Genomic DNA, 13751 nt, shown 5'->3' on the forward strand with positions numbered 1-13751 from the left:
GAGGTTTATAAGATGATCAGGGGAATAGATAGAGTAGATAGTCAGAGATTTTTTCCCCGGGTGGAACAAACCATTACAAGGGGACATAAATTTAAGGTGAAAGGTGGAAGATATAGGAGGGATATCAGAGGTAGGTTCTTTACCCAGAGAGTAGTGGGGGCATGGAATGCACTGCCTGTGGAAGTAGTTGAGTCGGAAACATTAGGGACCTTCAAGCAGCTATTGGATAGGTCCATGGATTACGGTAAAATGATATAGTGTAGATTTATTTGTTCTTAAGGGCAGCACGGTAGCATTGTGGATAGCACAATTGCTTCACAGCTCCAGGGTCCCAGGTTCGATTCCGGCTTGGGTCACTGTCTGTGCGGAGTCTGCACGTCCTCCCCGTGTCTGCGTGGGTTTCCTCCGGGTGCTCCGGTTTCCTCCCACAGTCCAAAGATGTGCAGGGTAGGTGGATTGGCCAAGATAAATTGCCCTTAGTGTCCAAAATTGCCCTTGGTGTTGGGTGGAGGTGTTGAGTTTGGGTAGGGTGCTCTTTCCAAGAGCTGGTGCAGACTCAGGGGGCCGAATGGCCTCCTTCTGCACTGTAAATTCAATGATAATCTATGATTAATCTAGGACAAAGGTTCGGCACAACATCGTGGGCCGAAGGGCCTGTTCTGTGCTGTATTTTCTATGTTCTATGTTCTATGATTCAGATGGTAATCACAGTGATTTTGAAGGATTTCAATGTGGACACTTGACACAACTTTTGTTAGGATACCGGACCAGACTTCAAAGCGCTTTTTTTGTAGAATTGTGAGGAAAGGATACTTAACCCCAGGAGTGGTGGCTCTGACCAATAATTATCTTTTATGATGAAACAAACTTTAATTTAAAATCAAAATTAACACATTAACATCAAAGAACATGAACATAGAACAGTACAGCACAATACAGGTCCTTTGGCTCACGATGTTGTGCCGACCACTTATCCTCATCTAAGATCAACCTAACTTACACCCCTTCAATTTACTGCTGTCCATGTGCCTGTCCAAGAGTCGCTTAAATGTCCCTAATGACTCGGACTCCACCATCTCTGCTGGCAGTGCATTCCACGCACCCACCTCTCTCTGTGTAAAGAACCAAACTCTGACATCTCCCCTATACCTTTCTCCAATTACCTTGAAATGATGTCCCCTCGTGACATCTATTTCCACCCTGGGGAAAAGTCTCTGGATATCCACTCTATCCAAGCCCCTCATCACCTTGTGCACCTTTATCAAGTCACCTCTCTTCCTTCTTCTCTCCAGTGAGAAAAGTCCTCGCTCCCTCAACCTTTCTTCAAAAGACAGGCCCTCCAGTCCAGGCAGCATCCTGGTAAATCTGCTCTGCACCCTCTCCAAAGCATCCACATCCTTCCTATAATGAGGCGAGCAGAACTGGACACAATATTCCAAGTGTGGTCTAACCAGGGTTTTATAAAGCTGCAGCAAAACCTCGCAGCTCTTAAACTCAATCCCTCTGTTAATGAAAGCCAACACACCATCCGCCTTCTTAACAACCCTATCAACCTGGGTGGCAACTTGGAGGGATCTATGTACATGGACCCCAAGATCCCTCTGTTCCTCCACACTTCCAAGAATCCTGCATTTTACCCTGCACTTCACATTTATCTAGGTTGAACTCCATCTGCCACATCTCAGCCCAGCTCTGCATCCTGTCAATGTCCTGTTGTAACCTGCAACAGCCCTCAACACTATCTACAACTCCACCAACCTTTGTGTCATCGGCAAACTTACTAACCCACCCTTCCACTTTCTAACCCAAGTCATTTATAAAAGCCACAAAGAACAGAGGTCCCAGAACAGTTCCCTGCGGGACACCACTGGTCACGACATCCAGGCAGAATACTTTCCATCCACTACCACATGCTGTCTTCATTCGGCCAGCCAATTCTGTATCCAGACAGCCAAACTTCCCTGTATCCCATGCCCCCTGACTTTCTGAATGAGTCTACCATGGAGAACCTTATCAAATGCCTTACTGAAATCCATAAACACCACATCCACTGCCCAATCTTCATCAATGTGTCTTGTCACATTCTCAAAGAATTCAACGAGGCTTGTGAGGCATGACCTGCCCCTCACAAAGCCATGCTGACTATCTTTAATCAAACTATGTTTCTCTAAATAATCATAAATCCTATAAAGAAATAGCTTAACAATTAACAGTTAAATAATTCTTAAATAAAAAAGAAAATATTTTAACTTACTATCTACACCTGCCACTAATTAGAATTAAGCAACCCAATACTGTAAAAATGCCACGTATAAATAAAATTAACACAACTTGTTACTTGCATATCTCTGCAGACCTTTGGAGACAGAGGCCCCTTACAGGAACCTCAAAATCCTTCTGTTTTCTCAGACTGAAATCCTATGGCAAACTGCTGTTTAACTTAAAATATTATAACAGACTGCAAAACTACAGGCAGATCGGACATCTCCAATTAATTAGATCATCTGTATCCTACCAAGATGTCCTATCACCTGCTTAGCTAGAACTAAATACAATCCCTCATAAATTATTTATCTTCCAGGAAATCTCATAAACAACACAATGTTCCATTGCCATCTCTCTGTAAACAAGGAAATGATTACCCCCAACTTTTATGACACCTTAATTACAGTTTCAGTATGATTAGTAATTCCTGTATGATTTTAATAACTATAATGTCACAAATATATATAAAATATATACAACTTCTACATTCATCACAAGTGTTGTCATTAATTTCTAATGTTAATTTTTATATTATGCTTGATAAAAGGTATATAGTTTCTAATGTTATGAAATAAATTAATATTAGAGAACTAATATGAATTATTTAGAGTTGTTTATTTTTATTTTATTCCACGGTGGCAGTCTTTATGCGTTGAAGTCTTTATGCGCTGAAGTCTTTATGCACTCAAAAACATGTATCTGCATTGAGGTTGACCCCATGACCTTTACCTTAAAATGTTTTGCTGAAAAATTCAACTTTTATACAAGTATATTTGGCACTCAATATTAAAAAGAGCCTCCAAAACATAATTTGATAACTAGCAATTATTGGTAATAATTCCAATACTTACAAGCAAAGGATCTGCATAAGATATGAAAGGGGAAACATTTCCATACCATATAATCTCCAGTCTACACTGGGAGGTGGCACAATTGACTTGTAAAGCTCTGTAGGGAAGGGCTGTCCCTTGTTTGGTGTGGTACTCCTTAGCCTTCCATTCAGAATTGACATCTCATCTACTGATCGGTCAGTAAAGTGGTTAATTCCCATTCTGTAGGTCAAGTGTTTCCGATTCATTGAATGGATGTATCTGAAAAGGAAGTCATGAACATCTAAAAAAATATTTTTATTGGCATTTTTGATTTTATATACAGTTGCATTTTGTGTTTGTTATTGTACAGTACATAAGATTCTTTTGTATTTATTTACATTTTGGCACCATCTGTCCCGGTGCGCTATCCTCTTCCCTTCCCCCAGCCCCCCCTTTATACCTCGCTATTCGCTCGGGGGGGGGGGGGGGGGGGGGGTGCCCCTCCTATACTTCTGCTCTCCCCTTCTTTCCTTTGTGTTTTCCACTGTGTCTGCCTTGTGGGTGGGAGGGGGGGTGGTGTCTTCCATACCCTCCCGCTTCCTCTGTGTTGTTCCCTTTATTCCCCTCAGGTTCTCTCCTCTCTTCCTTTCTCCCTCCCCCTGGGTTGTGTATTCCTGTCAGTCCTCGAACAGGTCTTGAAACAGACCGACAAATTGTCCCCATGCTTGGGAAGCCTTCCTCCAAACCTTGGATGGTGTATTTGATCTTCTCCGAGTGGAGAAATTTTGCCAGGTTTGCCAGCCAGTCTGCAACCGTGGGTGGTGCTGCTGATTGGCAGCCGAGCAGGATTATCCGGCATGCGATTAGGAAAGTAAAAGCTAGGGCATCGGCCCTATTGCCCATGTATAGCTCTGGCTGCTCTGATCCCCCGAAGATTGCCACTTTTGGGCATGGCTGCACCCTCGCCCCCACAACCTTTGACATTGCCTCAGAAAAGGTTGTCCAGAACCCAACAAGCTTGGGGCAGGCACAAAACATGTGGGTCTGGTTGGCCGGGCCTCTTTGGCACCGCTCACATTTGTCCTCCACCTCCGGGAAGAACCTGTTCATTCGGGTTCTGGTTAGGTGTGCTCTGTGCACCACTTTAAACTGCATGAGGCTGAGCCTTGCACAGGAGGAGGTGGAGGTGGCTTTACTTAGTGTTTCGCTCCAGAGTCCCCAACCCACTTCTGTCTCCATTTCGTCCCCCCATTTAGGTCTAGTGGCATTCGACCGTGTCCAGTTGTTGTCCGTAAATTTTCCCACGGTTTCCTCCTTCTTTACTGTCCGTAAACATCAAGTCCTTTAATAGTGGGGTCTCCGAGGCCCTGGCGTATTCTACTGTCTCTTTACGGAGGAAGCGTTTTATTTGTAGGTATTTCTTGTCCTGTTGGTAGTTCCCATTCCTCCGTCAGTTTGTTTAGTGTCGCTAGTCTGTTTCCTGTGTAGAAGTCCCTGACTGTCAGCATTTCCCCGTCCTGTCTCCATTTCTTAAAGGTGGTGTCTAGCATAGCTGGTGGGAACCTGTGGTTTCCGTAGATGGGGGCCATAGGAGACATCTCGGTCAATCTGAAATGTTGCCTCATTTGGTTCCACGTTTTCAGTGTGGCAACTACCATTGGGCTGGATGTGTATTTTGTAGGGGGACATGGGAGTGCTGCCGTGACTAGGGTCCGGAGGGTTGTCCCCCTGCAGGAGGCCACCTCCATTCGCACCCATTCCGTATGGGTTTGTGTACCCATCCCCTCACCTTTTCTGCCGTAGCTGCCCGGTGGTAGTACTGCAGGTTTGGTAATGCCAGGCCACCCTTAATTTTCCTCCTTTGCAGTGTTGCTTTGGGGATTCTCGGATTCTTAACCCCACACAAACGCCATGATTAAGCTGTCTACGTTTTGGAAGAAGGCCTTGGGGATGAAGATCGATATGGATCTGAACAGGAAGTGGAACCTCGACAGTACATTCATTTTGATCGTCTACACTCTCCCCACCAGGGAGAGTGGGAACACATTGCACCTTTGTAAGTCCTTTTTGACTTCTTCCACCAGGCTGGTCAGATTCCACTTGTGGATCTGTGTCCAGTCTTTGGCTATTTGGATCCTCAGGTAGGGGAATCTGTTTTGGGCTAGTTTAAAAGGGAGTCCCTACAGCTCTATTCTTTCCCTGTTTGGGTTTGAAGTCAGAAACTTAAGAAGAACATGCCACAAAGCTGTAAAAGGGATGATTGAACCTAGTTGGTCCCGAGTTTGCTTGAAAAATGAGTAACATCTTCTCTCAGCCTGGCAGCATGTGCTAAAACTCCGCAATTCTCACCAACCTTATTTGTTTGCATAACTTGTAATTGAATAGTCAGATAATAGGTACGGATTTAGGAAAGCAGGCAGCTCATATCAGCACCTATGCAAAATGGTGGGTATACTCGGCTTCCTTCTTGTCCAGTCTTTCCCACTCCTGGTAAAAGTTTTAAAATTCCTCCTTGGGATGTGAAAGTTGTTGATGAAGTCAGAATGTATTCCCTATCCCCAATTGTCCTCGAGAATCAAGTCTTCCCCACTGATCAAATAACCTCTAATATTTTGAATCTTCCTTTTCTCATTCGCAGTTTGGGCATCTTCCATTGGTAATGGCCACAGGCAAAATGGGTGCAATCTGCTTTAGATGACTGCTAGCAAATTGAAATGTTCGGTCATGATATTTCAATTGTGCTTCAGGTTTTAGAATTTGTCCAATTCAGGTGCAGCTGCTGAAAATGGTCTTCAAGAAGACAGCATCCTATGCATCAAAATCTGTGCATTGAGCTAAGCCCAAACCACCAGTAATTATACAAACTCAAATTTCAGCATGCTGGCTCTGCAAGAGGTTACTGATGCGAGGTTAATGGGTAGGATATTAAGATAAACTATTTTTAAGCCGCATAGGAATATTTTTTACCCAACCTTTGGGATTGTATTTCTGTCATGATTACAGTACCATGTTCCTCTCACAATTACACTGCACCAACACTTTGGGTGTGATGTAATGGCCACATTACGCTTAAGTGAGAAGGCAACGAGGCTGTTAGCTCGTGGGAGAGGTAAAATCAAGAACAGTGCCGTGTTCCTTTCTATTTATGATCTAATCTGCCCACCCCTATTGGTGAAATCAATACTCGCCGTAGCATGTCGAGAAACCAATAATCACCATTTAAGGCCAATCTCCATACAATTAACAGGAGTGACCTCCTAACGGCTTACTGTGATCTAATGGCCTCCGCAGCAAGTGGTCACGTGGGCACCGATTAGTACTCCTTTTTAAAATGTGAAGCTGGCGGAGGGGTTGCTGTGGGCATCTGAGAAGGTGAGTAGCCATCGGGGCACTGGGGTTGCTGACCCCGGTGCTCAGAGGGGGGTGAGGGAGCCATGCCACCCACCCCCTGGATCACATGTTCCCATTCCGGTGGCAGCCCCAGCCGCCTGCCCCTCCGACCACCTGTAACTCTCATTGACCGCGGAGGCCTCTGCCCGCGCGGCTGAAAGCTATTGCTAAGGCGGCCCTCAGGACCCGCGACAACGCAGAATCGCCGAGCAGAAACTTATAGCCAAGTTCCGCACACATGAGTGCGGCCTCAACCGGGACCTGGGATTCATGTCACATTACATTCATCCCCCACCATCTGGCCTGTGAAATCCTACCAACTGTCCTGGCTTGATACAATTCACACCTCTTTAACCTGGGGTTACCCCATCTCTGGACCTGTAAAGATTTAATCACCTGCTAATGCTCACATTCCAAGCATTGTCTGGCATCTTTGAATCTGTCTATATATATGTTTCTGGAACAGACCTCTTTATTCACCTGAGGAAGGAGCAGCGCTCCGAAAGCTAGTGACATCGAAACAAACCTGTTGGACTTTAACCTGGTGTTGTAAGACTTCTTACTGTGCTCATCCCAGTCCAACGCTGGCATCTCCATATCATAATAAATAATTGGCAGTCGTAGTTAAGTGAGCACTTCACTTTTTAAAAAAATATATTTTATTCAAATTTTTCGGCCAAACAAAACAGTACAAAGGTTTTTCCCTTTTTACAACAATAAAACAATACAAATAACAGTGACCGTTTTTAACAAATAAATAATATATAAACTAAATGGCAACTGCCATAACAAAAATAATAGCTCTCCCAAATAATAAAATCAAGCAATCCAATATACATAACCAAGTACAAATATCTATACACAAAACACCCCTGAGGACCCACCCGAGCCCCCCCCCCCCCCCCCCCCCCCCCACCCCTTATCGGGGACCGCACCGAGGCTCCCGTCATTCCCCTATGCCGTCTCCACTGCCCCCAAATTTTCAGTGTTGCCACCACCACTGGACTTGTGGTGTATTTCTTCGGGGAGAACGGCAACGGCGCCGTCGCCAGTGCTTGTAGGCTGGTTCCTTTACAGGACGCCATCTCCAATCTCTTCCACGCCGCTCCCTCCCCTTCTCCCATCCACTTACACACCATTGAGATATTGGCGGCCCAATAGTACTCACTTAAGCTCGGTAGTGCCAGTCCCCCCCCTATCCCTGCTACGCTGCAAAAAAACCCTCCTCACTCTCGGGGTCTTCCCAGCCCACACAAAACTCATGACACTTTTCTTGATTTTCTTGAAAAAAGCCTTCGTGACCATCACTGGGAGGCACTGAAACACAAAAAGGAATCTCGAGAGGACTACCATTTTGACCGCCTGCACCCTACCCACCAGTGACAGGGGCACCATGTCCCATCTCTTAAAATCCTCCTCCATCTGTTCCACCAATCGTGTTAGATTTAGTCTATGTAAGGTTCCCCAACTCCTGGCTATCTGAATCGCTAAGTACCGGAAATCTCTTGTTACCTTCCTCAGCGGTAAATCATCTATTCCCCTACTCTGCTCCCCCGGATGCACCACAAACAACTCACTCTTCCCCATATTCAATTTGTACCCCGAGAATTCCCCAAACTCCCTGAGTGTCTGCATTATCTCAGGCATCCCCTCCACTGGGTCCGCAACATACAGCAATAAATCATCTGCATACAATGATACCCGGTGTTCTTCTCCTCCCCTGAGTACTCCCCTCCACGTCCTGGAGCCCCTCAATGCTATGGCCAGGGGCTCAATTGCCAATGCAAACAGTAACGGAGACAGGGGACACCCCTGCCTCGTCCCTCTATAAAGACGGAAGTAGTCAGACCTCTGCCTGTTCATGAACACACTTGCCACCGGGACCCTATCTCGCAGCTGTACCCATCCAATAAACCCTTCTCCAAAACCAAATCTCCTCAACACTTCCCACAGGTAGTCCCACTCCACTCTGTCGAATGCTTTCTCGGCGTCCATCGCCACCACTATCTCCGCCTCCCCCTCTGGTGGGGGCATCATCATCACCCCTAGCAGCCTCCATATGTTCGTGTTCAGCTGTCTCCCCTTAACGAACCCAGTTTGATCCTCGTGGACCACCCAGGACACAATCCTCTATCCTCGTCGCCATCACCTTGGCCAGGAGCTTAGCATCTACGTTCAGAAGGGAAATGGGCCTGTAGGACCCACACTGCAGCGGGTCTTTTTCCTTCTTCAAAAGTAACGATATCGTTGCCTCCGACATAGTCGGGGGCAGCTTCCCCCTTTCCCTGGCCTCATTAAAGGTTCTCGTCAAAAGCGGGGCCAGTAGGTCCATATATTTCCTATAAAATTCCACCGGGAACCCATCCAGTCCCGGGGCCTTCGCCGCCTGTATGCTCCCAATCCCCTTTATCACCTCCTCCACCTCAATCTGTGCTCCCAGTCCCGCCCTCTCCTGCTCCTCCACCTTCGGGAATTCCAGCTGATCCAGGAAATGCATCATTCCCTCCTTCCCTTCCGGGGGCTGAGCCTTATACAACCTCTCATAGAATGCCTTGAACACCCCGTTCACTCCGCTCCCCGTTCCATCTCTCCCTCCTCATCTCTCACCCCACCTATCTCCCTCGCCGCTCCCCTCTTCCTCAATTGTTGGGCCAGTAGCCGGCTCGCCTTCTCTCCATACTCATACTATACACCCTGTGCCCTCCTCCACTGTGCCACTGCCTTACCCGTGGTCAGCAGGTCAAATTCCACATGTAACCTTTGTCTTTCCCTGTACAGTCCCTCCTCCGGTGCCTCTGCATATTGCCTGTCCATCCTCAGAAGTTCTCTCAACAATCGCTCCCTTTCTTTACTCTCTTGCTTCCCTTTATGTGCCCTTATGGATATCAGTTCCCCTCTGACCACCGCCTTCAACGCCTCCCAGACCACTCCCACCTGAACCTCTCCGTTGTCATTGAGCTCCAAGTACCTTTCGATACACCCCCTCAACCTTAGACATACCCCCTCATCCGCCAATAAGCCCATATCCATTCTCCAGAGTGGGTGTTGTTCTTTTTCCTCTCCTACCTCCAGATCTACCCAATGTGGAGCGTGATCTGAGATAGCTATGGCTGTATACTCCGTCCTTGTCACCTTCGGGATCAGTGCACTTCCCAGGACAAAAAAGTCTATCCGTGAATATACCTTGTGAACATGGGAGAAAAATGAGAACTCCTTACTCCTAGGCCTAATAAATCTCCAGGGGTCTACTCCTCCCATCTGCTCCATGAAGTCCTTAAGCACCTTGGCCGCTGCCGGCCTCCTCCCGGTCCTGGACGTCGACCGGTCCAGCCCTGGATCAAGCACCGTATTGAAGTCTCCCCCCATTACCAACTTTCCCGCCTCCAGGTCCGGGATACGCCCCAACATACGCCTCATGAAGTTTGCATCATCCCAGTTCGGGGCGTATACGTTCACCAGAACCACCGCCTCCCCTTGCAATCTGCCACTCACCATCACGTATCTACCCCCACTGTCCGCCGCTATGGTCTTTGCCTCAAACAGTACCCGTTTCCCCACTAAAATAGCCACCCCCGCTATGCTTCGCATCTAAACCTGAATGAAACACCTGTCCCACCCATCCTTTACGTAGTCTAACCTGGTCTGTCCGTTTCAGGTGCGTCTCCTGCAACATAACCACATCTGCCTTTAATTTCTTTAGGTGTGCGAGTACCCGTGCCCTTTTAATCGGCCCATTCAGCCCTCTCACGTTCCACGTGATCAGCCGGGTTGGGGGGCTCTTTACCCCCCCCCCCCCCCCCACCTTGTCAACTAGCCATCCCCTTTTTTAACCCAGCTCCTTACCCGGTTCCCACGTACCCGTATATCCCACCGACGGTGCCCTCCCGTCTCGACCACCCCGCCCCATAACAGCTCCCCCTTCCCCTTAGCAGCAGCAACCCAGTTAACTCCCTCCCCCCCCTCCGCTAGATCCCCCTCTAGCGTAATTACACCCCCCATGTTACTCCCAGAAGTCAGCGAACTCTGGCTGACCTCGGCTTCCCCGTTTGCCCTCGGCCCCTCACTGCGAGGCCCCCTCCTTCCTGCGTTCCTGTTCCCGCCATAATTACCATAGCGCGGGAGCAACTCCCGCGTTTCCCACTCGGCCCTGCCCCTAATGGCGCAGTTCCCTTCTCCTTCCCCTTTCCTTCCCACCGGCGCCCACAGTTCCTCATACTCTCCCCCCCCCCCCCCCCCCAACGAGGGGAAGAGAGAAAAGTTACAGGATTGAAAAATTAACAAATTGAAAAATCACCCCCCCCCCTTCCCTTCCTCGCCCCACATAATCACCCCACCACTTTGTCCCAGAAGCTCTTTATCTCGCCAGACTATTCCAGCTTCTCGTCCACAATGAATGTCCACGCCTCTTCTGCCGTCTCAAAGTAGTGGTGCTTCCCTTGGTGTGTGACCCACAGTCTTGCCAGTTGCAACATTCCAAATTTAACCTTCTTTTTGTGAAGCACCGCCTTAGCCCGATTGAAACTTGCCCTCCTTCTCGCCACCTCCGCACTCCAATCCTGGTATACGCGGATCACCGCGTTCTCCCACCTACAGCTTCGAGTTTTCTTCACCCATCTTAGGACCATCTCTCAGTCGTTGAAGCGGTGGAATCTCACCACTATGGCTCGAGGTATTTCTCCAGCCTTTGATCTTTGCGCCAGAACTCGATAAGCTCCCTCCACCTTCAAAGGGCCCGTCGGGGCCTCCAATCCCATTAGCGAGTGAAGCATCGTGCTCACATATGCCCCGACGTCCGCCCCCTCTGCGCCTTCGGGAAGACCCAGGACTCTTAAATTCTTCCTCCTCGAATTATTCTCCAGGGCTTCCAACCTCTCCAGACACCTTTTGTGCTGTGCCTCGTGCGCCTCTGTCTTCCCCACCAGACCCTGTATTTCATCTTCATTTTCAGCAGTCTTTGCCTTCACGACCCGAAGCTCCACCTCCTGGGTCCTCTGCGCCTCCTTTAGCCCTTCAATCGCCTGTAGCATCGGGGCCAACACCTCCTTCTTCAGCTCTTCCACACAGCGCCGCAGGAACTCTTGTTGCTCCGGGCCCCATACCAAACGGCCACCTTCCGACGCCATCTTGCTTCGAGCTTCCCTTCCTTGCCGCTGCTCCAAAGGATCCACTGCAATCCGGCCGCTATCCTCTCCTTTTACCATATATATCGGGGGGGATTCCCTTCTATTTCACCGCACAGTGATTTTGGCCGTTAAAAATTGCCGTTGGGGCTCCTAATAAGAGCCCAAAAGTCCGTTCCAATGGGAGGTGCCGAAACGTGCGACTCAGCTGGTCATCGCCACACCCGGAAGTCAAAGTGAGCACTTCACACCTTCCAAGGGCAGCACGGTAGCACAGTGGTTAGCACTGATGCATCACAGCGGCAGGGACCCGGGTTCGATTCCCGGCTTGAGTCACTGACTGTGCGAAGTCTGCACGTTCTCCCCGTGTCTGCGTGGGTTGCCTCCGGGTGCTCCGGTTTCCTCCCACAAGCCCTGAAAAGTGCTTGTCAGGTGAATTGGACATTCTGAATTCTCTTTCAGTGTACCCAAACTGGCACGGCAGTGTGGAGACTGGGGGATTTTCACAGTAACTTCATTGCAGTATTAATGTAAGCCTACTTGTGACACAAATAAAGATTATTATTCAGTGGATTGCCTTAGGTAGGTGTGCCATATGGCATGTGGGGAGTTATTGCCCAGCATCCCATCCCAATCAGACCGTGATGACTGTACACTGCACCTGAACACTGCATGAAGCAACACCACAGATGCAGCAGCCAACATCCAAGCACCCAGGGGCAAGGTCCCAGCACCGGGGACATTTTGGTGACCAGATGGTGGGCGCGTGCACCGGGGAGGTGACCAACGCTGGTCCAAGTAACATTATTTGTGGGTGTCAAGGCTACAGGGTGTGGGGTCCGGTGAGCAGGGGTATGGCTGCGGCCGTGGGTGTGTGGGCAGTGCGTGTCGGATGGCAGGGCAAAGGGGGGGGGCAAGGGGGATTGAGGGTCCCGAGCTGGAACCATTGGATTGTCAGTCTCTCATCTTCTCCCACTTACTTACCGATATTACACACAATGGGAGCTGCCCTCGTGGTGCTGCCTGGCAAGCCAGATGCCGGAGGAAGCAGCAGCAGCACCGTCGACAGCGACTCGAGGCGATGAACTATGAGCGGATCTCCGCCCCACACCAAGGATCTGGCCACCCAGCAGACCAGGGAGGGACCCAGCGGGGGAGGCTGGCAACAGCCCAAGGTGTACAGGCTTCGCTGGTCTTTCAAACAGATGATGTACAGCGTGTGCCGCAGGAGGCTCTGCCTTGACAAGGAGATGGTGTAGCACCTGTGCCATGTTCTTGCTACTTGGCACCACGTGGAGGAGGAGGATACATGCTCCCAGTGGCTGTCAATGTCACTGCAATCTTGAACCTCTGCACCTCAGGGTTATTCCAGGGCCCGAGCAGGGACATGTGTGGCATTTCACAAGCTACAGCCCACAAGTGCATCCGTGATGTCACGGATGCCCTGTGTTCCCGGGCAGCGAATTATATAAACTTTGACATGGACCAGGCCCGACAAGATACCCGGGCAGCAAGATTTTCCGCCATCGGCGGGATACCCCAGGTCCAGGGGCTAATAGATGGTACGTATGTCGCCTCACGCTCACCGGGTCATCTGGGGAGTGCCCTACATCAACAGGAAGGTGTTGCATTCCCTGAATGTTTAGCTCGTTGGGGCCCACCACATGGAGATCGCGCATGTGTGTGCACATTTCCCAGGGAGTGTGCACGAAAGCTACATCGTGGGCAGTCGGACAACCCCGGCCTCTTCGAGGATCACCCCAGGATGGCTGGTTAGCTCTTGGGGAATAAGAAGTACCACCTGAGGACCTGGCTAATGTCACCAGTAGGGAGGCAGGTGACCAATGCAGAGGCCCGATAGACCAACCCGGAGACCCAATACAAGACCCATGTGGCCACCTGGGCTGTCATTGGGCGGTGCATCGGACTCTCAAGATGCGGTTCCGGTGCCTTGACTGCTCTGGTGGTGCACTGCAGTACACTCCGCGGAGGTTTGCTCACTTTGTGGTGGTCTGTGGGGCGACGTGCTGGAGATGAAGAAGGAGGAACATGTGGCCACCTCAGAGGATGAGGATGAAAATGAAAATCGCTTATTGTCACAAGTAGGCTTCAATGAAGTTACTGTGAAAAGCCCCTAGTCGCCACATTCCGGCGCCTGTTCGGG

The 13751-nt window shown here is 49.4% G+C and overlaps 1 protein-coding gene across 1 annotated transcript in view; it reads right to left on the minus strand.

The window, feature by feature from the left end:
- The window catches only part of LOC140411413 (uncharacterized), a 222753-nt gene that overhangs the window by 117579 nt on the left and 91423 nt on the right, over positions 1–13751 (minus strand). Inside the window, exon 7 of the mRNA XM_072500525.1 lies at positions 3163–3356. Coding sequence (XP_072356626.1) covers positions 3163–3356 — 194 coding nt within the window. The remainder of the gene's footprint in view (positions 1–3162; positions 3357–13751) is intronic.

The sequence above is a fragment of the Scyliorhinus torazame genome, chromosome 1, assembly GCF_047496885.1.
Source record: "Scyliorhinus torazame isolate Kashiwa2021f chromosome 1, sScyTor2.1, whole genome shotgun sequence".
NCBI classification, from domain to species: Eukaryota; Metazoa; Chordata; class Chondrichthyes; order Carcharhiniformes; family Scyliorhinidae; genus Scyliorhinus; species Scyliorhinus torazame.